This window comes from Neolamprologus brichardi, chromosome 3 (assembly GCF_056152115.1).
Source record: "Neolamprologus brichardi isolate AB-2024 chromosome 3, ASM5615211v1, whole genome shotgun sequence".
Taxonomy (NCBI): domain Eukaryota; kingdom Metazoa; phylum Chordata; class Actinopteri; order Cichliformes; family Cichlidae; genus Neolamprologus; species Neolamprologus brichardi.
In genome coordinates, this window is record NC_142106.1 from 50,513,363 (window position 1) to 50,535,792 (window position 22,430).

The following is a 22,430-nucleotide window of genomic DNA, read 5'->3' on the forward strand; positions in this document are numbered from 1 at the left end:
AACCTTGTCATTAAAATTTGTAGCCTAGGTTTGTGTTTTTCTTTGGAATTATTTTGAATGTTTTGCACAAGGTGAACTAGTTTAAACTGATTTTCTCTTTTAAGAAGGTATTCATGAAAATACATTTGCAAATCTTTTCAGTCTGAGTATAACTCAAGAGGTAAATCATCTACTTATCATTAGGTTGGTGGTTTGATCCCTGGATGCTTCAGTTTGCATGTCAAATATACTTCGACAAGATACTAATCCCGAGTTCACCCAGTGCATCCATAGGAATGTGAGTGAATGTTAGAAAAGCTCTCAAGGATGAAACAGCTTGTGTGAATACATCTGTTCACCTTAAGTACAAAGCAGGTACAAATGATTAAGAATAAAATATCAGCTGCGATTTTGTGTTTCATTCAATGCTATGAGAGGTCATAATTATAGAGGTTAACACAAGTGAGCCAGAAACAGATGAAAATAAATAGAAGTGCTTGTTCCCAGACAGCACTGGAGTCCGGGGTTTTCCTTTTAATCTACCTCATTTTTTCCTGATATTGTAAGAAGCTGTTGTATCCATTTTTATTTATTTATTTTATACTTAGTTTGTGTTTTTGGTGATTCCTATGTTTTTGTTACTCAAATCCACAGATGGTTTTGGTCCTACTTCTTAGGAAAAATTGTTGACACTGTATTCTGATGATTAAGGGATGCCGTTTGGTAGTTTCTGTGTTTCCTGCAGTGTTTTAACATCTTCTAGTCCTTTTTGTTTGTTTTCTTTGTTTCTTAGTAATGGAAATTGAAACACTCCATAACAAAATCAGGTCCAGGAAGCTGTTTGGTTTTGCTTTTTTCTATATAACAAATGGCTTCAATTACATTTTGTTAGCCTGCCACAAGCTTCAGTAGATAGACTTGGAAAAAGTGTGTAAAATGCAACTCTCTGTCCTGTCTACCAGATGCTTGGTGAGTAGTGGGATAAGGAATGTTAAAAGTTGTGACTAAATTTGGAATTCTGATGCATCCCCACCCAAAGTGAAAGCACATGAGCATGTATACCACTCACTGCAGCACTGGATTATATATGTTTTTAACCTGTGACACGTTAAAAGAAGTCAAAAATAGCCTTCCAAAGAAAAACAAATAACAGATAGCACATTTACTTCCACGCCATACTTCCTGTAGAAAAATGCAGAGCATTCGAGAGTGCAGCACTTGCGTGTCAGCCAGCAATGTTTATCATATCCAGACATTTTAAAAAATGAGTGATTACGAAACATTACTGTGCATTCACCTCTGACTAACTGTTCCAGCATGAGCAGGAAGAACAGACTAATGTGTGTGTGTCCATGTGGGGAAAGAGTTAAGTGACTTTCCATATCCTCAATGATAATATGGAAAAAGAGACAGGGAAAAAAGTGAGAGGGAGGGTGAGTGGACATGTGTGTTCATGAAAAGGAAGTCTGTCCAGACAGTGTCAGATGACATCATCGTCTCCAACGCTTTGTGTGTTTATGTGTGTGCGTAGGAGGGAGGCGGTCTTTTAGTATAAATAGGCAAACCGCTGTCAGTATTTCAAACTCAGGGGCCAGCAGAGAAGACCCAACCTGAACAAACGGGGATTTGAAATACTACAGTGGACACACGCCAGCTACAAGGTAAGGACCTGAAGCTGACAGTTCAGACTTTAGCTTATACGTACAGGCACACACAGCATTACAAGGAATTAGAAGGGAAATTGTTATTTAATACAATAAAGTATAATTTAGCCTCTTGAGTAGTTTTCAGTTGATCTTGTCCACATCCATAAACTACATCATCAATCACATGTGCACAGCTTTTTTTTAATACAGATGTCTATTACGTTGGCTTGCATTCAGTTCCTAAGAACAAACTGAATCTGTTATAAATCCTATCCTGAATTATTATTATTAAGTTTATTATTATTGAATCTCATTATCCTAAGTCAGTGTTTGACTAAAGCACAGTTAGAAGTGGACTAATATATTATTCTTCTTTCCTTTTTTTTTTTTTACATCTACCAGTTGTGGCTAGTTTGACATGTTTTCTTTCTGTCTTTATTTATTTTCATACTCTTTGCTTGAACCTTTCTGTATGCAAGTTTTTACAGTCATAATTTTAAGACATCATTTTATGGCCAACTTTTGACAGGTCTTTAACCTTTCTCTGTACCACTGTACAGAGAAAGCAGAGAAAGAGTGGCTGTAGCTCAGGTGGCAGAGCATGCCAAATATCCTTGGCCAAGATACTAACCCCATATTTGCCTACTGGTGGTGGTCAGAGGGCCTGGTGGCGCCTGTGTCCGGCAGCCTCGCCTCTGTCAGTGCGCCCCAGGGCAACTGTGGCTACAATGTAGCTTGCCATCCCCAGTGTGTGAATGGGTGGATGACTGAATGTAGTGTAAAGCGCTTTGGGGTCCTTAAGGACTAGAAAAGCGCTATACAAATGCAGGCCATTGTGTAATCCAGTGCAGTTTCTTACTAAGAATCAGAAACATGATCTACAGACACAAGGTTAAACAAAAATCCACTCCTCTTTAAATGGATACAATATCTATTTCTAAAGAATGCATCAGTTTTAGTGATGTAGTGTACAATCACTGCGAGAAAAGCTGTTTGAGAAGAAAGGTTATACTTGCAGGTGTCAGATACAGAGTGTCTGCTGCATACTGAATCACCATATATTCATATTTTTTCTTTTCCAGAATGCTTTGTGTATATATTTTCCTGGTGCTGGCTCTGAGCAGAGTGGGACTGAGTTCTCTGCAGGATAAGCAGACCGATTTTGGGCTGAAGGTCTTCTACCAGTTGGCCCAGGAGTCTACAGACAAGAATGTGGTCTTGTCTCCATATGGTGTGGCCTCTGTTCTGGCCATGGCTCAGCTTGGTGCAAATGGAAACACCAGCAAGGCCTTAACTACAGCTATGGGTTTTTCTCTGCGAGGTGAGTGACATCTAGATCCAGACAACAAAGTGGGACTGAGGCAACAGGAACAGGTTATAGGAAATAATGAGAATATATCCATAAAGTTTTTAGCATCAGGACAACAATATGGCACTATTTACTCTTTTTACACATACTGTAGCGTTTGCAAAAGGACGTTTGTAACTAAGTTAAAGAAAGATTTTAAAAAAAGGTAGTTTTGTGACTTTGGTGGACTAGAGCATGTCAAGACCATAACCATGAAAAAAAAACTCGTCCCGCAGAGCGGGGGATGCTTCGGCAGCAGTGGCTTCTGCAGCGGGGCCTGTCCGCTGAGGAAGGGGTAGAAATAGCCAACGGGGTGATGGTGGAGAGGAAGATGAATCTGGAGAAGAGATATCACCGGACTGTGGCCAAGGCCTTCAAGACCAACCCTCACCAGGTGGACTTCACGAAGCCAGACCAAGCCATCAGCGTTATCAATGCGTGGGTCTCAGACCACACTGCAGGTATATATAGCAGACTCAAATCCGTCTGAAACCTCCATCAGCTTTGATTTCTGCTGGCGTCTATCTTTGTGTCCATCTTTGAAATCGTTTGGTCATCTCTTCTGCAGGTCTTATCCCTGAATTCTTGCAGTCTGGATCTCTGACTGATCAGACCCGCCTCGTCCTCCTTAATGCGCTCCACTTCCAGGGGCTCTGGAAAATTCCCTTTGACCCAAAACTGACACAGGAGATGATGTTCCACTGTGCTAATGGCAGCACTGTGCCAGTCCACATGATGAGAATCACCAACCGCTTCAACTACGGTGGGCCACGTTGTTGCACTCGTTTATCAAACGGTTCCACAGATGACTAAGGTCTCTATGTGTATTTACTCATTAAGGCCTTTCTTTTCCCCTCAATTAACAGGAGAGTTTGTAACCGCTGATGGAGTGGATTACGATGTGATTGAGGTCCCATATGAGGGCGACTTACTGAGCATGCTCTTGGTGTCTCCCTTTGAGCCTGAAGTTCCTCTGAGCACGCTCAGTGCAGATCTGAGCAGCCAGAAGATCCGACAGTGGAGGACAGAGCTGAGGAATGTCAGGAGGCAGCTGGCCTTGCCTAGGTAAGAGTGGTCCGAGTGTATCTTTGGAGCTAACAATAAATTATATTGATTCATATTGATTATCACAAGGCTATCAGCCTAAACAAAACACAAGACACTGAAAGACTGGTGTTTTTAAGGTTTACTCTGGACTCCGAGGTGAATCTGAAGACTGCGCTAGTTAACATGGGACTAGGAGACATCTTCAACCCAGCTACTGCAGACTTCACACGCATCACCTGTAAGTCAACCTTTTTGTTAAATGTTCACCTCTCGGGGGTAACTGTAGTTCCCGAGGTGCAGCAGGTCATCTACCAATCAGAAAGTTGGAGGTTTGATCCCTAGCTACCCCAGTCTGTATGCCAAATATCCTCAGGCAAGATACTAACCCCAAGTTGCTCTCCGATGCATCCACTGGAGTATAATTAAGTGTGAATGTTAGATAGAAAGCATTTAAGCATATGAATGGTATAAATGAGACAAGTTGTATAAAGCACTGTGAGTGTTCGGGTAGGTAGAACAGAGCTATCAGTGCTATCATCTTGGAGTCAGGAATGACTTGGAGTCAGGAATGACTCCAAGATTCCTTACAAACTTGGAGTCATGAGTGTATTGTGTTGTTATATGAACAAATTAGAGTGTGTTACAGATAGAATTCAAACAACTGAACTGTTTAACACGAACAGTGTTTTAATGAGGTCCAGCAGGACAAACAAAGAGATGAGTCCAGAGGATAGTTCATGACCATCACTAAAGCTGTTTCTGCGCTATGATACACTCTTAATCCTGACTGGAGCTTTTGAAATAAACCACATGATCACTCAATTTTTTTTATATCTATCTATCTATCCATTAAAACCACCTTAAAAGCCTGTGCGTCAAGACTGTCCATATTTAAAATTGAAGCATTTTAAGCCTTAATGATAGATTATAAATAAGCAGATAAAAAAATTTAAGGTTTAAAAAACACTACATAATGAAAAAAACAAACATATTTTATGTAATTGTTTTTTTCTTTATTTATTAATTTGTTTTTTTGTGTTTTTCCCTCTAGTGGATCAAAGGCTGTGTGTGTCGAAGGTCCTGCAAAAACTGAAAATTGAGGTGAACGAAGAGGGAACCAAAGGAGCAGCATCAACAGGTACCCTCATTTCTCAAGTCTATATATATTTATTTGTGGCACAGGTGATATAATAGATTTTCTATGCTTTTATGGTAGTTTGAAACATAATATGATGTAAGCTAAAAGGGGATGTTGAAAATAGGCAACAGAAGCAGAGTTCTTAATGTCGTTTATAGATATTGATTTATAGACACAGAGAAAATATTTTAATCATTTTTTGTGATTAATCAAATTGTAACAAATACTTTTCAACAAAAAATGTATCAGGAGAACTATTTGAAGATAATGTAAGGGGTCCAAATGAGGTCCCCACATAAACCCAACACTGACCTTTCCCCCCCTTTTTTTTGTTGTTCTGTTAGCTGCTGTCATGTTTTCTCGTATGGCCGTAGAGGAGATCGTTCTAGACCGACCTTTCCTTTTCCTTATCCAGCACAAACTCACAGGTAACCTTTCACCTGAATACAATTTTACAATACCAGACTACTAATTGGTAGAGTGGCTCCCTAATGTTCTCCCTTTTATGTTTAGGTGCTGTTCTTTTCATGGGTCAGTTCAACCAGCCTCAGCAGTAACCCACTCTGAAAACCTTTCATTCCCCTGCGTGAGGCTACTAAAGTTCCACATAATGACCATCCAATGGATGACATATCTGACATATACTACTTAAATCAGATGACATATTTGAAACTGCAAACTAAATCACTGGAAGGTTTATTTACAACATTATTGAAAAATATTTTGCTAAAAAAAAAAATATATATATATTTCTTTATAGATTATTTATTTCTCTGAATGTTTCTGGCTGATAAAACATATCGTGATATAAAGGAAAGTGAACATATGAGGTATTTCACCTGTTTCTGATACAAAAGATATTGATTTAATTGTAAGGGAGGGACGCTGATGAATTAGTATTTATAAATAGTTATATTTTGATATTATTACTGTTAAAAATATATTTCATATTTTTTGTTTGTTTTGTTCTTACATTTTTATTTCTGTCACTATGCTTATATTTATTAAACTACTATATTTTTTACAATGTTGCAGTCTTTGAGGAGTTCTTTGAAAGGTTAACATTGACTTTTTCTGTTCTCCCCCTGACTCAAGCATCAAAAGGCACCTAACAAATCAATATAGTTTCTACACATAACAGAAATATTGGTTCCCATTTCTTTAGTTAAATCTGCCAAAGATAAGCTTGGCATAAAACAGCATTTTTGTACTATTAAGCTGCAAAATAGATATTAGCTGAAAACCTGAATACCTAGCATGGTGTGCAGTGATTGAGAAAACTAGACAAGTGGAAGACAAAAGCATCTCTAAAAAAAATCTGTATCTATCTACAGTAGATGAACAGTATCTGAAAGCAAGATATAGGGTGGGGTGGGGTCCCGACACTGATTCGCCAAAGCAAAGAAAACTTGTCAGGAAGCCATTCTTAAGAAGGGGAAACATTACACAAGAACTGGAGTGAGAATGAGTGGCAAGAGGTCTTCATTTTTCAGCATCATATCCCAAACACGCCGCCAAAGTATTAAAAAGCATAGATAAACACCCATTGAGAGCCTGCACTTCAACATTATTGAATCTGTGTGGGATTATCTTGACACAGAACAGGCAAAAAACAGCCAAAGCAGAGCTTCAAAATGTCTTTTAAGAAATCGAGAGATTATTCCTGAAGAGCAATTAAAGAAATCACAAATCTTGCCTATGAGAGTTCAAACTGTGTTAAAGAATGAAAGTGGTGACACCATGTATTGACTTCCATTTCAATAAATCGCTGCCCCTATTTCCCATTTTCTTAGCACGCTCTTAGCTCTCTCTCTCTCTCTCTCTCTCTCTCTCTCTCTCTCTCTCTATATATATATATATATATATATATATATATATATATATATACACACTGCTGAAAAAATAATTAAAGGAACTTAGAAAACATATTAGATCTTGATAAGAAAAAGATTGTGCTATATATCTATACTAATATGTAATGTGCGATCTGTTGGGAACAAAAAGATGCCAATGTTCACTGGAAATGAACATTTTCAACCTACAGAGGGCTGAATTCAAAGAATCTCCAAAAATGGTTAATTCTGTTCCTACTGTGACAAAGGAGCGGTTCTGTAACAATCTCCTTCATGCTTTGAGACTATGCTGGGAGACACAGCAAAACCTTGTGTCAATGATACATATTAATGTACCATCCTGGAGGAGTTGGACTACCTGTGTAACCTCTATAGCAGAGGCCACTAACATGTGGACCAAGGTCCAGATCCAGACCCACAGGCTGTCCCATATGGACCCAGACCTACAGCCAAAACAGAAGTTTATGATTTAACACCAGGGAGGGCACTTCTATTTTTAACTGGTTCAGCTATTCTGGTCTTTATGATAGTGGTTCAGTGGCTGCAGAAATGCACAGACCAATTGGATGGAAGCTAAGCCATACCACATGATACCACTTAACCAATCAACTCTGTGCATTCCAGGTGTTTAACACTGACTCTACAGGGCTAAGTTAGCAAGTTACACATGCGAAAAAGGTAAGTGAAGACGAAGAAACAGTCCGTGCATCACAGGAAGCCTGCAGCAGTCTAGGTCCAAATAAGGAAGGATTTAGAGTTACCAGATTGAGCACTTACTATATACTTTAGAAAAGAAGGCCTAAAAGCTGAAGACTCTGTGTCCCATCATATTTAGATACTAAGTATCTGGTTAGACACCATGTTGTGTCATCTGCTAGCGATGAAAATGTATACTGTGACTTCAAATGATACTACTGAAAGCTTGAATAATGTAAACAGAATTGGTCCTAGCACAGAACCATGTGGAACTCAATCCGGTCTTTAAGTCTGACATCATTAGCTGTTTTGGGGTCCAAACTCCGCTTCAGGCGACAAACTCAAACGAACACTGCGGCATCACTAAGAGGAGGAGCCTGGGATCGAACCACCAACCTTCCGGTTAGTATCTGACCTGCTCTACCAATTGAGCACAAGTCCCTAAAAAGCCACTCCGCTCTTTAGGGGTGCTGAAGTTCAGAATAAATAGAAAAAGATTTTAAAATTTTAACATTTTAAAAACACAACAGCCTTATTAAACGCAGAGTAGTTTTGACCCAGAAGCAGGGTTCATCCCGTCATCACTTAAAGACTGGATAATTAAACTTAGTGTGTAAAGAGGACTCCCCATTTACATGAAAAAACAAAAAAAAACAGAGTCTATCAGACAGATATCATGCAAAGCCCTACAGTGCCATACTTTAAAACCTATGGCATGCTCTAATCTCTGTAATAAAATACTGTGGTCAACAGTATCAACGATGGACTGAGGTATTGCAGAACAAGCACAGAGATGAGTCCACGGTCAGAGGCCATTAGGAAAGGATCTGTAACCTTCACTAAAGCTGTTTCTGCGCTGTGATGAGCTCTGAAACCTGACTGAAACTCTTTTAATAGTCCATTCCTCTGCAGATGATCTGTTAGCTGTTTGACAACTCTTTCAAGAATTTTTGAGATAAAAGGAATGCTGGAGAGTGGTCAATAATTACATAAGACAGCTGGGTCAAATTACTACTTTTTAAGTAATAGTTTAATGACTGCCACCTTAATTGCACATACCCTATTAACAGAGACAGATGATCATATTTAAGATTAAAGCATTTACTAATTGTAATAGTTTGAGCAGTTGGTAAGAATGGGTCATGGGGTCTAATGGACGTGTTGATGACCTGGTGGAAGCGATTACTAAAGTTATTTCAGATTCAGATTAGTTGAAGTGAAAGAGTCTAAATAAATATAAATGACATTTAAAGTAGCTTAAAATAATGATATGTCTATGGCTTTGAGTATTTGTTCTTCAATAGATAAAATTTCATTTATTTTTTCCTTAATTAATGAAGTTAAAGGAATGCTTGACTCAGCAGAGCTCTGACTTTTTGTAAGCATGGCTACAATGCTGAAGAGAAACCTGTTTTTTTCGGTGTTTAATGAATGATGATGATGGAAAATCCTACCATTACGGAGATTCTCTTTTTTTCTTTACCAGGACTCAGTGTCCGCAGTTACACACGGCGAGGATGTAACACTAAACTTGATACACTTTAAAATCATTCGAACCCTCCGGAAGTGAGACGAAATCATAAACGTCACGTTAGACGTGCCGGAGTGCGCATGCTCCTCGGATGTGGAAGTGCTTTGGCAGAAGCAACGGTCGGAGAAGGGTTTGCGTTTATTACAAGCGCAGTAGTTGAGCACCTCACACGGGAATGAACTTTCGGCATTAGTTCGGGTGTACGTCTGAGTGGGCAGCGAGGGAGTAGAGTCCGTTTGTAACGTGACACAAACGTTAAAAATCCCACAGAATGGTAAGTTATTACGTCTCACTTGCCTGGAAAAGTGTACGTGGAGGGTATGCTACGCTAATGCTATCAAGGTGTATGATTCCAGGAAGTCACCACCTGCGGTAACTACACCTGGCTTCTGTCAGCATAGCCTTGCAAGCTAACAGGCCAGCATAACCTGTGAAACTTCACGCTTCTTACGCTGTATATAGCTTTCGTGCAGCTTGTGATCTGTGTGATGTTAGTCAGACTTTAGCATGACAGATAGGGGACAAACTAGTGTGACTGCCCTTGTTGCAGGTAATTAGTTTATCTTTAGGTTTTAGTTATCGTCAGCAACGGAGGCGATGCCGTGCTTCCTACTTTCTGCCAGCCTAGGGTTACAACATAAAGTAATGAAATAGGTTTCATTATGTGGCTAACTTTCTGCTTAACCTCAGCTCAGTTGTTTTTGAAACTCTGCATGGCCAAACCATGTGGACGACTGATGTGACTGACACTGGTGATGTTAATATTACCTGCCATAGCATTCATCTTTTATGAAACCATACCTCCCACACTCATCCCTGCCAAATAGACTGTAGACTGGTAACAGGCACATGTAAGTAAACATAATTAGTAAGTGATACGGTGGATTAGTATTGCCAAATCTGCAAAGTTTTAAAATAGCTCTAATACACATTACAGCTTAAGTTTGTATCAGTGGTTTCATTATGTGATTGAAGTGTTATGTATATGTGTTTGCTTTAAATGCAGTATAAGACGTCTATGTGTGTAGGTAATATCAAACCAAAATATTATAGACATTTGATGTCAGTTCCTCCCTTTCCTTTGCCAGTATGGAGTGGGGAAACAGCATAGGATGATGAGATGAAACACACATACAACCGCAATGTAAATTTGTCATGGCCATTATGTTATTATAGACTTTCATATCCATTCCATCCATCCATTTGCTTCTGCTTATCCTTTTCAGGGTCGCAGGGGGTGCTGAAGCCTATCCCAGCTGACTTCACAAAGAATATTTAAAGATTGTCATCCTAGTGCAAGTCTTTAGTGACCAAATCCATTATTTATTTTGGTTTTAGTCCTAATTTGGTCTTCCAGCACCTGAAAAAGGTAACTGACTCTTCAACTGCTAAATGCTCCACTTTGTTCACCTTCTACTTTTGAACTGCCAGTTTTCAGTAGTGTACTTGGGACGTATCAGAGAGATATTGCATTAACGACTGAGGGATTTGGAGGGCGTGGGATAAGTAGACTGGAATTTAAATAAGTTATTACAGAAAGCCATGAGGTTGTTTTATTTGTTTTTTTTTTTGGTTGGTTTGACTGGATCACTGTAACACAAAATCATTTTAAAATGGCTATTTTATAATGCTGGCTAACTCCCTATGTGTTTCATTGTGACACTCCATTGGACCAAGTAGATATGGGATGATGATCTAATATAGACACCAAGAGGAGATTAGAACTTTTTCTTTTTTAATTGTGATTTGAGAAAACAATTTGGCATGCTATTCTCTTTTTTTTTTTCAGTATATGTCTACGGAAATGTTTACCACAAGTTAAAGTCTCACAAAATGTCATAGAGTTGATTTTTGAGTGCAGCACATCTCAGTCCAAGCATCTATTCTGCTGGATTTCAAACATGGTGCAGTTCTTTGTTATTTGAGCAGACAGGAGGCGCCGTGTGCTCTAAAAGGTGTGCACTGTTGACATGGTTTAATTTCTAAAGACTCACAGTGCACACTGATGTTTATTTGTCACCAAGGATGTGCTTCTCTTGACTTAAGATTTCACTGTATATTAAACTTTGAACCTGAACTTTTTCTAAGCAAGGACACCAGACCACATTGCAAAATGTTGATACCATACCATTGACTCCTACCATATGATGGCATCTGCCTCTATTAATATGGGGCCCTCCTATTTATCCTCTTTATCATAATGGTGCAACACTTGAGCAGCCGCACTGATTATTTTATTGGAGTTGAAATAATTTTGACCATATTTAACTCTTAATGACATCCCTGTATTTCTTTGCTTTTGGGAATTGAAAGAGCATTTGAACACAGAAATTGTTAATGATGTCAGACTTGATAATAATGTTTACAAAAAGAGCAAATGATAAAAACTGTGATGAAGTGACTCATAATTGGGCACAAGACTGCAGTTAACAGGAAAAGTTCCTTTACTGGACCAGTAATTCTAATTGTCACATTTATGTATTGACATGTACCTACACATTGAATACATGTTCTCATATATGCTCTACTGTCTTTTTGGGGGGTGTTCTATTTTTGCATGTAGATGCGCTTCATGCTGCTGTTCAGCCGGCAGGGCAAGCTGCGACTGCAGAAGTGGTACACAGCCACAGCTGAGCGTGACAAGAAGAAGATGGTCAGGGAGCTGATGCAGATAGTGTTGGCTCGCAAACCAAAGATGTGCAGTTTTCTAGAATGGCGCGACCTCAAGATTGTCTATAAAAGGTAAAAGTGCCATGAGCAGTCCTGCATTTTGTACTCATCACATCATCACGTGCTTCTTGTGGTACTTTCTTTACACTATTTTCATCTTTTCTAATTTTAACGTTACTGACAGTTGTTTCTAGAGTAGATATTTACAGTTTCATTTTCTTTTGTAGCTAACTCGTGCTATGAACTGCTGTCGATTTATCACTAATTATCAAGAAACTGTAAAGAAATGCACTAGTGCTTTTATACGTTTAGACAGTAGCCTTTATTGTTTAGAAATTTTTAAAAGAAATGTTAGTAACACAGTATTAAACATGTAAAAAGGATGAGATGAAACAGTAGGAAGGAAAATTACATATCTCTCCGTATTTGAGTATTTCATTAAAATTAATGTCTGTTGGAAAGAGAAGCTGCTTTCCTATAGATGGGGACGATAGGCCCACGTCCACCACAGTGGTACATGGTCTTTCACTGCCAGCCCAGCCCCCACTGGTGGAACAAGTAGATGAACTATAAGTCTGCATTGGCAAATTAGGTGAACTACTGCCTTTTGAGCTCTAACTACAGAGAACCTAACCATGGCCTCATACATCCGGTGATGAGTGGAGGAATATGGGTGGCCCTGATCACCAGGGCCATGGGCTGGATTTGCATTGCCTTAACTGCCAGGAGCTCTTAGCATCAGGGCAAGTTACTACAAATCTGGCCTGCTTCCCTTGACTTCCCTGGTCAGAGAAACACATCTTAAGGACTTAAACCAGCTATACCTAAGGAAAACAACTTGGTTTAGAAGATGCAACAAGTCTTTCTGTTGAATGTTACATTATTAGATTTTTATGAGTCATTTGAAATTTGAAGAAGCCCTACACATTTCACACTATAGTAACTAATATAGTGACACAGTGGCCTCTCCTACTTCCCACTATGGCCAGCCACATCAGCTGGCTTCGCCACACCTAGCAGAGTTAATGGCTGAGTCCACAGTGTTGACACAACAAGCTTTAGAACGTTTGCTTTTCTGCATCAGAGTTTTGGAAGGCATACTATATCAACTGGACAAAAAGGGCCGCATCAAACTTATTACCAGACTCCCTCATGACATGCATGCCAGTTCCAGAGGAAATTCATCTACTGAAGATAAAAAAAACAGCCTGCAAAAGGCTGGCTTGAGATTTTACAGACCGGACAAGTTCAGCTGCGGTGAAGGGAAGGAAATTAGACCAAAGAAGCATTGTCCCTGAGACTTTGTTGCATAAAACAACAACCATCTTATGTGGTACAGAACCACCCTTGACCATCACTAAAGAACGCATCCGCTCTACAAGTATAGTCTAACACTGGACTAAATCAGTGGTGCTAAACATAAGACCAGGGGGCCAGAATCAATCCAGCAAAGACACCAATTCAGCCCACTGGAGTCTTTGGAACATTTTTGGACTTTTAACTGTATTTTTATTTTTTTTAAATAATAATTTCTAACAGTCTTTTCTGTTGATAAAGACTTCCTCTACAGCCATTAATGCTACACCAAAGTAATGCATAAACATTTAATTGACAGGAAAGGTCCTGTTTTTCACTATCTTCTATAGAAATTTTCATTACCAAAAAAATAAATTTTTTATCAATCAAAAAAACAAAAGTGATTCGTAAATACAGGACAGTCTGGGCAGCGAACTACAATTAATGTCCAAGTAAAAGTTTTGAATAAAAATTTTAAAAAAAATTAAGAGTCTGGCTCCTTGGAAGCAAAATATAAAGAAAGGATGGGTGGCTTAACACAGTACTCCAAGTCTATAGGTTAGGTATACCTTTGTTAGGTACAACTTTTTAACTACTTGTTGAATGTCATGACATTGCAGCAACCCAGTCCATGTATTTATGTAGACATGGTCAGCACCTCAGAGTGGGGAAGAAATGTAATTTAGGTGACTGAATGTGGCATGGCTGTTGCTCTGACACACGCTATTCTGAGTGTTTCACAAATTGGTGATCTATTTTCTAACAACCCTCTTTAGAAATTAAAGGGAAAGTTCTGAAAAGCTGAAAATATGCAGGGAGCAGTGGTTCTTTGGGCAAAAATAACTTGTTCATTTCAGAGAAGAAGACTTCTTCTATCTGATAAGGGTTGTTGTTGCTCAGCAGGTATAGCACATTGTGCGCTAATCAGAAGGTTGGTGGTTCAATCCATGGCTGTTCCAAATACATAAATATACGTGCCAAATATCCCTGGGAAAGATACGAACCCCAAGTTGCTCTTCAATGCATCCATCTGAGTTTGAATGTGTGTGAATGTTAGGTAGAAAGCATATACAGAGAAAAATAAGAGCTTGTGTAAATGGGTGAACAAGACAAGTTGTATAAAACACTTTGAATGCTCAGGTAGAGTAGAAAAGAGCTATATAAGAACCATTTACCATAGTACCAACATAACCCTGCATTACAGCCAAAGTATACAAAAGACAAGATGGCAGCAGCAGACCACACTGGGTGCCATTCCTTTGTATGTGCTCCCCAAAATAGGGAAATAGAATATTGGAAGACGATTGTGTGGTCTGTTGAGCTTCAGTTTCTTATCCGACGTTTGGATGAGAGGGTCAGAATTTGACATAAATAGTATGTAAGCATGGGGCTATCCTACATTGTATGAAATGTTCAGGCAGGTGTTAAATGGGTGAGTATTTTTCCTGACCCCGTCCAACTCTTATGCTCACATTGTGCCCATCCTGTGATGACAGCTTCCCCCAGTCACCTGGTTTGTTGAACATGACAATGAGTTCACTATACTCACATCGTCCCCTCTGTCACCAGATATTAATTCAATAGAACACCTTTGGGATATTGATATAATAATGAGATATTGATGTGTTAATAACCAAAACGCAAGAACAACTTGGAGGTTACAACACGACTTGGCAAACAATGCATTTAAAACAGAAAGCAGAATTAAGGATTTAATAATTTAGCCCACTTACCGTGGACAAATTACAAAATCAGGCAAGTCAACAAGATCAGGGGGATAAGTGACTGATTAAAACACAGATGCTACTTCATAGGTCAGCACCCAAACACAGGTTATTGGACTGAAAGAACTCTGCATGCTTGCTCTGTGCTGTCTGGCAGCCCAACACAGGTATGGTAAACTGTCATACTTCGACTGTATGCTGTACTTTTTTTTTTTTTTTTTTAAATTTGTGATGAATTTTGAGGCAGAAAGTCTTAACTGGATCTCACAGCAGGCAGTGTGCGTCCTTGTTGGTTTGTTTGGCGACATTGGGTTTTCAAATTGATACCATAGGTGAATCTACTTAATATATTTGAGTTTCAATCTCAGTGGCCTTAACATAAAGGTCAGAGGTTAAGTTTTCTGCAAATCTAGTGAATGCGATAACTTGAGAACAAGGCAATGTAGGATTTTAAAATTGTTTCTACTTTTGTGTATATCGTCTTGCAGGTATGCCAGCCTTTATTTCTGTTGTGCCATTGAAGAGCAAGACAATGAGCTGATCACACTCGAAGTTATACACCGTTTCGTAGAGTTGCTGGATAAATATTTTGGCAGTGTAAGTCATATGTGCATCTTAATGTGATTTTCCTGATTTGCATGTGAATTACTTTGAAGGAAGAGACTAGTTGATGGCATATGAATCCTGCTTCCGGCCTGGCTGTTACACCAGGCTGTTGTATTTTTGGCATGTTTTAATGCTTTACATCTTGTTCTGTTTAATCAGAACAAGCCCCTAAAATAGTCCATGATCACTGTCGACCTGTCTGGGTTTTCATTACTACGATTCATCTGCAACACTTTTTAAAGCTCAGTTTTAAAACCTTACCATGTAACTACAACCCAGCTGCTCAGACACCAAAAATTTGAATGAGTCAGAAAATAATCACTCTGAGGCAAATAAAGATTGGAATGGGAACATGAAGCTGAGGATCAGGATCTTAACATAACGAGTAAAATAAACTATGCAGCAGTATATTAATGACTAACCTGTGTTGTGGATATATTATATAAGGCCTAACTGAAGTTTGGTCCTTGTTTTTTCCTCTTTTTCATGCCATGCGATTGCATTTGTCTCTGCTCACGGGGTACCCTCATGTTAAATTTTATTGAAGGGAAAAACGTGTATTTCATCCTCCAGCTTCACTGTGCTAATGTTTTTATATGCTAACCATAGCTCTGTAGCTAGCCAGCATGTAGCAAACTATTATATTCCAGCTAGCCCAACTTCAGTAACCCTACAAAGGTCAGTGCGGTTTAGTTCTTCTGTCCTCATTTAAGTGACAGCAGTGATGTAAGTTTAATTTTTTTTCTGAAATCTCTCAGTCAGCGCATGGTATATTTACATGGAAACTAGCGAGCTAACTTCCTGCTAACTTCTAACTGTTGAATTTAATAAATTCTGTTTTCATGGATGCCTGGATGTTAAACTTAATTGTTACACCTGGTAAAGCAGCAACACTGATCATTTTATTAAAGATGAAAGAATTTAGACAGTTTTTAACTCTCATTGATGCCGCAGTGATCGTTTGACATTTCGTTTGACATTTTGTCCAGGGGTAACAATAATTCTTAGTACAGCAACTTATCCTTAGTTGGTTTAAGTAAAAATGTACTCATATAATACATGCAGTCACTCCTTGTATCATTTTGTATACATTTTCTAAAATTATTATTATCAGAAAGATAAATATCTACTTGTTAAAATGTACTCACAATGTGAATTCAAACATAATTTTGTTTGAATTCTCCAACGGAGAAGTTGAAAGACCATTCTGAGACTTTCCCTGGCATGGTAAAGAGTGGTGTTTTGTGTATGTGTAGGTGTGTGAGCTGGACATCATCTTTAATTTTGAGAAGGCCTACTTCATTTTAGATGAGTTCCTGATGGGAGGAGAGATCCAGGACACATCTAAAAAGAGTGTCCTCAAAGCCATTGAACAAGCTGACCTACTGCAGGAGGTAAGCTGGGCTTCAGAGTTGACATGACTCAAGAAGACGATGCGTTAAAGTTAGTGACCTGTGAGTTATCACTGAAAAGTGGTGGGACACATTTTGTTGTGTTAATGATCACCAGACTAACTTCAGTTTGGAGTTGTGCAGTTTGTACACTCTGCATATGTAAATTTGTGTTGTTTTTTTTTCCTCCCTGGTCGGTGAAAAAACAGTTTTGTGTAAAAGTTTCCTTTCTGCCTGCACTCTGAGTCAGCTAGCCCTAACTGTTGCATTTTTTTTTTTGCATATAATACAGTAATACTAATATAAATGGCATACAGTTATCTTTCTACTCATGCCTGTCAGAGGTGACAGCTCCATGCAATGTGAATGGAACAATTTGTTGTCTGTAATTTAAGTTGCGTCTTCCATTTGTTTATCTTTTCAGGAGGACGAATCACCGAGAAGTGTACTGGAGGAGATGGGCTTGGCATAGTCCACAGCAGCGCTATGGGAGAATATAGAAGGCAGAGGGGTTGGTCAGTGTAGAGTAGAACATGCATCAACTTGACAGTACTGGTACTATGTATATGTGAATGGGGACTGGTATACACTGTTTAACTGGGGGAGAGACTCAGTTAGTGGAAGAACCTTGCAGTGCCAGGCCCTTTAGCTCTGGGTGGGTGGGTGATAGTGTGCGTGTGTGTGTGTGGGTGGGGGGGTCACTTCTATGTGGCTGCCAGAGTTGTGTGTTTATTTTTTTTTTTTAAGGAGTAAGGCAGAGTCCAGCTAAGAAAATAAGCCACAGTGGTAAACAATGTGGGTTATATACACTTCAGCAAAGTAACATTTTGCTGAATGTTTATCACAGTATTGTGATTTTGCAGTGTGACTGGGCTATGATACAAAAACTGGTTGAGCAGGCACATTATATCATGAAGCCTTGTCAGGTACTGACTATGATCTCACTTGAGTAGTAAGACTGTAATAAATATTTAATATCACTACAAGTGCTACTAGTGAATTTTAAAGCATTGACGATGGTAAGTTGGGGAAAAAACACTTAATTTATACATACATTAAACAACATTTAATGTCATTCTGTTATTTAGATAATACATTCGCTCGTATGATGGCTTGTGTTCCTGCCTTGTACAGTATATTTACACCATGTTAAGAAATGCAGGCGCTACATAAAACAGTGAAGAAATTAAAAACAAAACAATTACAAGAATTAGACATTTTCTTAATTTTCTGGCTCCACTCAAATTGTTCTTGTACTAGGTAATCAATTGGTGCTGTCAAACTATGTCTGAATATATCACGTTTATTTCAGGTGTTTAATATTTTTAGATTGTATGAATACTCCTTGTTATTGGCCCATCTTTCATTGCACAACTTTGATAAACTGATAGTGAAGAATAAACCAAAGACATTTTAGTATGGCATCAGAACTAAAAAAAAGATCTTATTTACATTTGAACCATTAATATGTACTGAGTGTGTAATCCTGATGAGATGGAAATGTCATATGCAGTTTAAGAAAAGTGCAACTTAGAATGAGAAGGAACACACGTAAAGGTCAGAGTTGAAAATTATAGAAAGGACATGCTGTGTGCAGTGGGTACTTGTTTGGGCTGGGGTGAAATTACAAGGCAGATAGAATTATCTAGCTTAACTATATTTTATTGTTCTGTAAATATTTTACAAAGTTTTGTTTTCAGTGTGACATCTGTGTGAAAAACAGGCTTTTGCAGTGGGCAGTAATGGAATGGGTCATTCCAAATCAGCTGAACAAGTTGAAAAATTTCCAGGCTGATACCCCTGACAAAATTCCAGGATAATACGCTTCTTAATAGATAAACTGCTAAAACGATTACAGTTTACACACACACACCTTGCACCAAGGCATTAGAAACGGATAGCTCCTCACACCATTCTTGAAACATTTTTGCTTTGTGGCAGCGAGGGTTATCCTGCTCAAATAGGCCACAGCCATCAGGGATTACAATTTCAGTGAAAGGATGTACATGGTCTACAACAAGGCTTTGGTTGGCTGTACATGTCAAAGTAACATCCACATGAATGACAAGGACCCAGAAAGCATGATTCCCAGACCAGGCTCCCTTCTTCCATGGCACCACGGTCAATTCAGTTCCATTTCAATTAAATGGCACCAAATCACAACAGCAGTTGCATTAAGGCATTTAAGTTCTGATGCTCAAGTGCCCATTGTTGGTGTTTTTGGTGATGGATGGGTCATGAGCACCCATATCGTTCTGCTGTTATGTAGTTCCATACCCAACAAAATGCAATGCACTGTTTTTCAGAACCAATATTTTGGGGGCAGTTTAAGCCTACAGTACCTTGTCTGTTGGATGAGCCACACGGGCCAGCCATTGCTCCTCAGATGAACTGGTGAGTCTTGGCCGACCACGACCCTGTCACTGGTTCATCACTAGTCCTTTTCAACCACTTTTGACTACTGCAGACTGAGAGCACTCCATAAGAGCTGCAGTTTTGGAAATGTGCTGATCCAGTGGTCTAGCTATCACAAGTTTTTCCTGCGTCTAACTTTCAGAACCAAATGTTGGTAATATATCCCACCCGCAACCAGATACCACAATAAAGAGATACTTATTTTACCTGCTGTATCACCAATTGTCACCAATTTTAAGAATAAATAGATTTCAGAAGTGCTATTGGCATTGTTTGTTTTTTTTTACCAGATGTTGGTAAAAGCCAATTCAGTCCACAGAGGCAAAGAATCTAACTATAGATGTCCATAAATTGTGTAACAATTAGAAATGACACGAGGGAAAAGTATTGAACACACAAAGGTGCAACAAAGCATGGGAACTCATTACACCAGCTGAAATCTATCTAATTAGAAAGCATTCCTGCCGCCAGGTGCAGATTAATATCAGCTAATTCTCAAGTCCCAACTGATGGCCTATAAAAAGGTGTCACACAAGGAACATCTCATGTTGTGTAAAACCAATGAGCTCTGTCAAGAGCTTCGCAAGCTTGTTACAAAATATACTGATGGCATTGGTTACAAAAGGATTTACTAAAACTGTTGAAGGTTCCAGTGCGCTATGTTGGGGTGGTGAGAGTGGTGAAAACCAGAGTGGTGAAAACTTTCTACTGGTTGAGCAGTTACCAGAGACTGTAAGACAAGACTGACCAATCTGTGCACTTCCTTGATTGACCATAAGAAAGCCTATGACTCAGTGCCTCACTCATGGATCCTGGGATTCCTCAGGACTGTACAAGACAGGACCATAAGGAATTTGATGGGGATTTGGCGAACACTAGAGGTCAGCTTCAAGTGCAGGATTTACCAAGGAGATGTTCTGCCCCACACTACTGTTCTGCATAGGCCTGAACCCCCGTCACCCAGATCATCAAACAGGCTGGCCAAGGACTTAAGCAATTGTTAGCCGCCACCTCTACACAGATGATATCAAGCTGTATGCCAGGAATGAAGGAGACACTGGTTCACTGATCCACACCACCAGGATCTACTGCAAATGTTGATCTTAAGGGGCCGGACTAGTGAAACTCAATGTCACTGTAAAGAAGTTGCATATTTACATAATTTCCTTCAGGATTAATAAAGTATGCTGATTCTGAACTGTTTCTAGATGGTAAAGAAAAAGCTGCTGTGACAAATCTGTCAGCATGACTCTTTGGTTTTCAGTGTAAGAAATAAATGTGTAAAATGACAGAATAAGTTCTGGTAGCTCATTGCTCATTGCTCTTTTTTTTTTTAAATATATGTTTAGTTGTTTTTTCATTCAATTGTTTTTGCTTAATTATTTTGTGTAGTATGAAGCGTTTTTATCAGTGGGGAAAACTTATGCAACTAAAGTTTAGGGTAACAAATTTTGCTTGTGCTTGTTTGTGGTGAGCAACAGATCAAACAGGGTAAGAATTATAAATAGCTTGAAGCATGTATTCCGGCCTGTGAGACTTTTCTATTCATTGTTTTCAGAAAAGCCTTATTTTTTATGCATTTATTACTAGATGGGAGAGCACACATGAGCTTTAAGGCCTGGACAAGTTTGAAACCTTTTGTCCTCCATAATGTCAAATGGCTGAAAATAAAATCTGGTGTCACTTTAGCCAGCTCCTAGTTTGATAGATTCTGCACTCAGCAGTCTTCAGTATTATTGAAATGCAGCCAAGTGCTGCTCAGTTTACTTTTTCACTCATTTATTCACTTTTCCCGACACGTTAGCGTTTAAATCCGGCACCCTTGTCTCTGTGTACCAAGCCTGTACCACTACACTTGTTGTCTTTGTAACGTCTGCCCCCTTCCTATTTTAACATAATGATATGATCCCAGATTGCCTGCATGGTGTGCCCATTGAAATAAAGTCCCATCCCTGCCTGCATGGCTTCTCAGCAGGGCCAAAGATTCTGTTTCTACTGAGGACCATCAATAACTGACATGTGAAATTATCTAGGGCCGGATATAATCATATGCAGGCTACTTCCAGCCCATTTGGACTTGAGAAGTGTAGTTGGATCGTTAAAAGAAAAGGGGGAGGGGGTAGTCCCATAGACAAATACGAACGAACCATGAAATAAGCTGGCCAAAAGAGGAGATAGAAGCCACTGACATGCATGCAGCACCCTAAGACTGTACACTAAGAAGGAGGAAGGTGGCCAAGGCTAGTGAGTGTCAGAACTGCTACCCAGGATGAGACAATGAACATCCACAAGTACTTCAGGAAGATGGCCACAACTGAGATTGTGGTTAGTTAATATCTCAGGCAGCAGAAATTTGAGAAGACGAGCATCATGGATGTACAGGACCCTGCATGGTATATACTGCCAGCAGAAGAATTGGCGGATGTCCAGAAATCCTACCAGTGGCTGGACAAAGGTGAACTGAAAGAAAGGCACTAATCATGGCAGTGCAGGAACACACTCTGAGCACTAGACTTTACGGTCTATCACACAAGGCAAGACCCCAGGTGCGGGCTGTGCAAAGATGCCCCTGAGCACATACAACAACAGGGTGCTAGATTCTAGCAAACAGGATATACATGGAACGCCATAACCAAGTGGCCGGCATAGGATACAGAAACATCTGTGCTGAGTATGGCCTGGAAGTCTCGGGGTTAAAATGGAGCACGCCCCCCTAAGGTGCTGCAGTGTCTATGTTTTTTATGGGATTATTAGGACGTGTATCATCACCCTGGATTTATTTTCCAGGGAAATTATGTTAAAATGGTCGGGCTTAAGACTCTCTGGTTTGTTTGCTTGTTTAAAATAAATCTTAGCTCGTTATACTGTCTCAGCGGGAATATTTTATGAGCTGGAACAATGTTTCTAACTTTGTTTATTTTTCCTTTTGAATTTGAATGCATCTGCTTGTAATCACACAAATTAGTCTGAGTTGGTGGGATTAATAAACATTTCTGAAAAGGGGTGTCTAAGAGTTGAACAAACATTCTGCATTTAAAGTCTTTTATACAATATACTCAATCCATCTTCCTTTATAATTCTGTTGAAAGG

The 22,430-nt window shown here is 39.2% G+C and overlaps 2 protein-coding genes across 2 annotated transcripts; both read left to right on the plus strand.

Annotated features, from left to right (window-relative positions):
* The first annotated feature begins 1,571 nt into the window (after positions 1–1,571).
* Positions 1,572–5,868, plus strand: serpine1 (serpin peptidase inhibitor, clade E (nexin, plasminogen activator inhibitor type 1), member 1). The gene is made up of 9 exons (XM_006808479.3): positions 1,572–1,640; positions 2,708–2,946; positions 3,210–3,434; positions 3,542–3,736; positions 3,840–4,038; positions 4,158–4,258; positions 5,072–5,158; positions 5,503–5,586; positions 5,672–5,868. The coding sequence occupies exons 2-9, from the start codon at positions 2,709–2,711 to the stop codon at positions 5,713–5,715; spliced, it is 1,173 nt and encodes a 390-aa protein (XP_006808542.1). The 5' UTR covers positions 1,572–1,640; position 2,708; the 3' UTR covers positions 5,716–5,868.
* Positions 5,869–9,332: 3,464 nt separating this feature from the next.
* On the plus strand, positions 9,333–20,637 carry ap1s1 (adaptor related protein complex 1 subunit sigma 1). The gene is made up of 6 exons (XM_006808480.3): positions 9,333–9,512; positions 10,465–10,607; positions 11,802–11,980; positions 15,417–15,525; positions 16,791–16,928; positions 17,350–20,637. The coding sequence occupies exons 3-6, from the start codon at positions 11,802–11,804 to the stop codon at positions 17,395–17,397; spliced, it is 474 nt and encodes a 157-aa protein (XP_006808543.1). The 5' UTR covers positions 9,333–9,512; positions 10,465–10,607; the 3' UTR covers positions 17,398–20,637.
* The last annotated feature ends 1,793 nt before the right edge of the window (positions 20,638–22,430 follow it).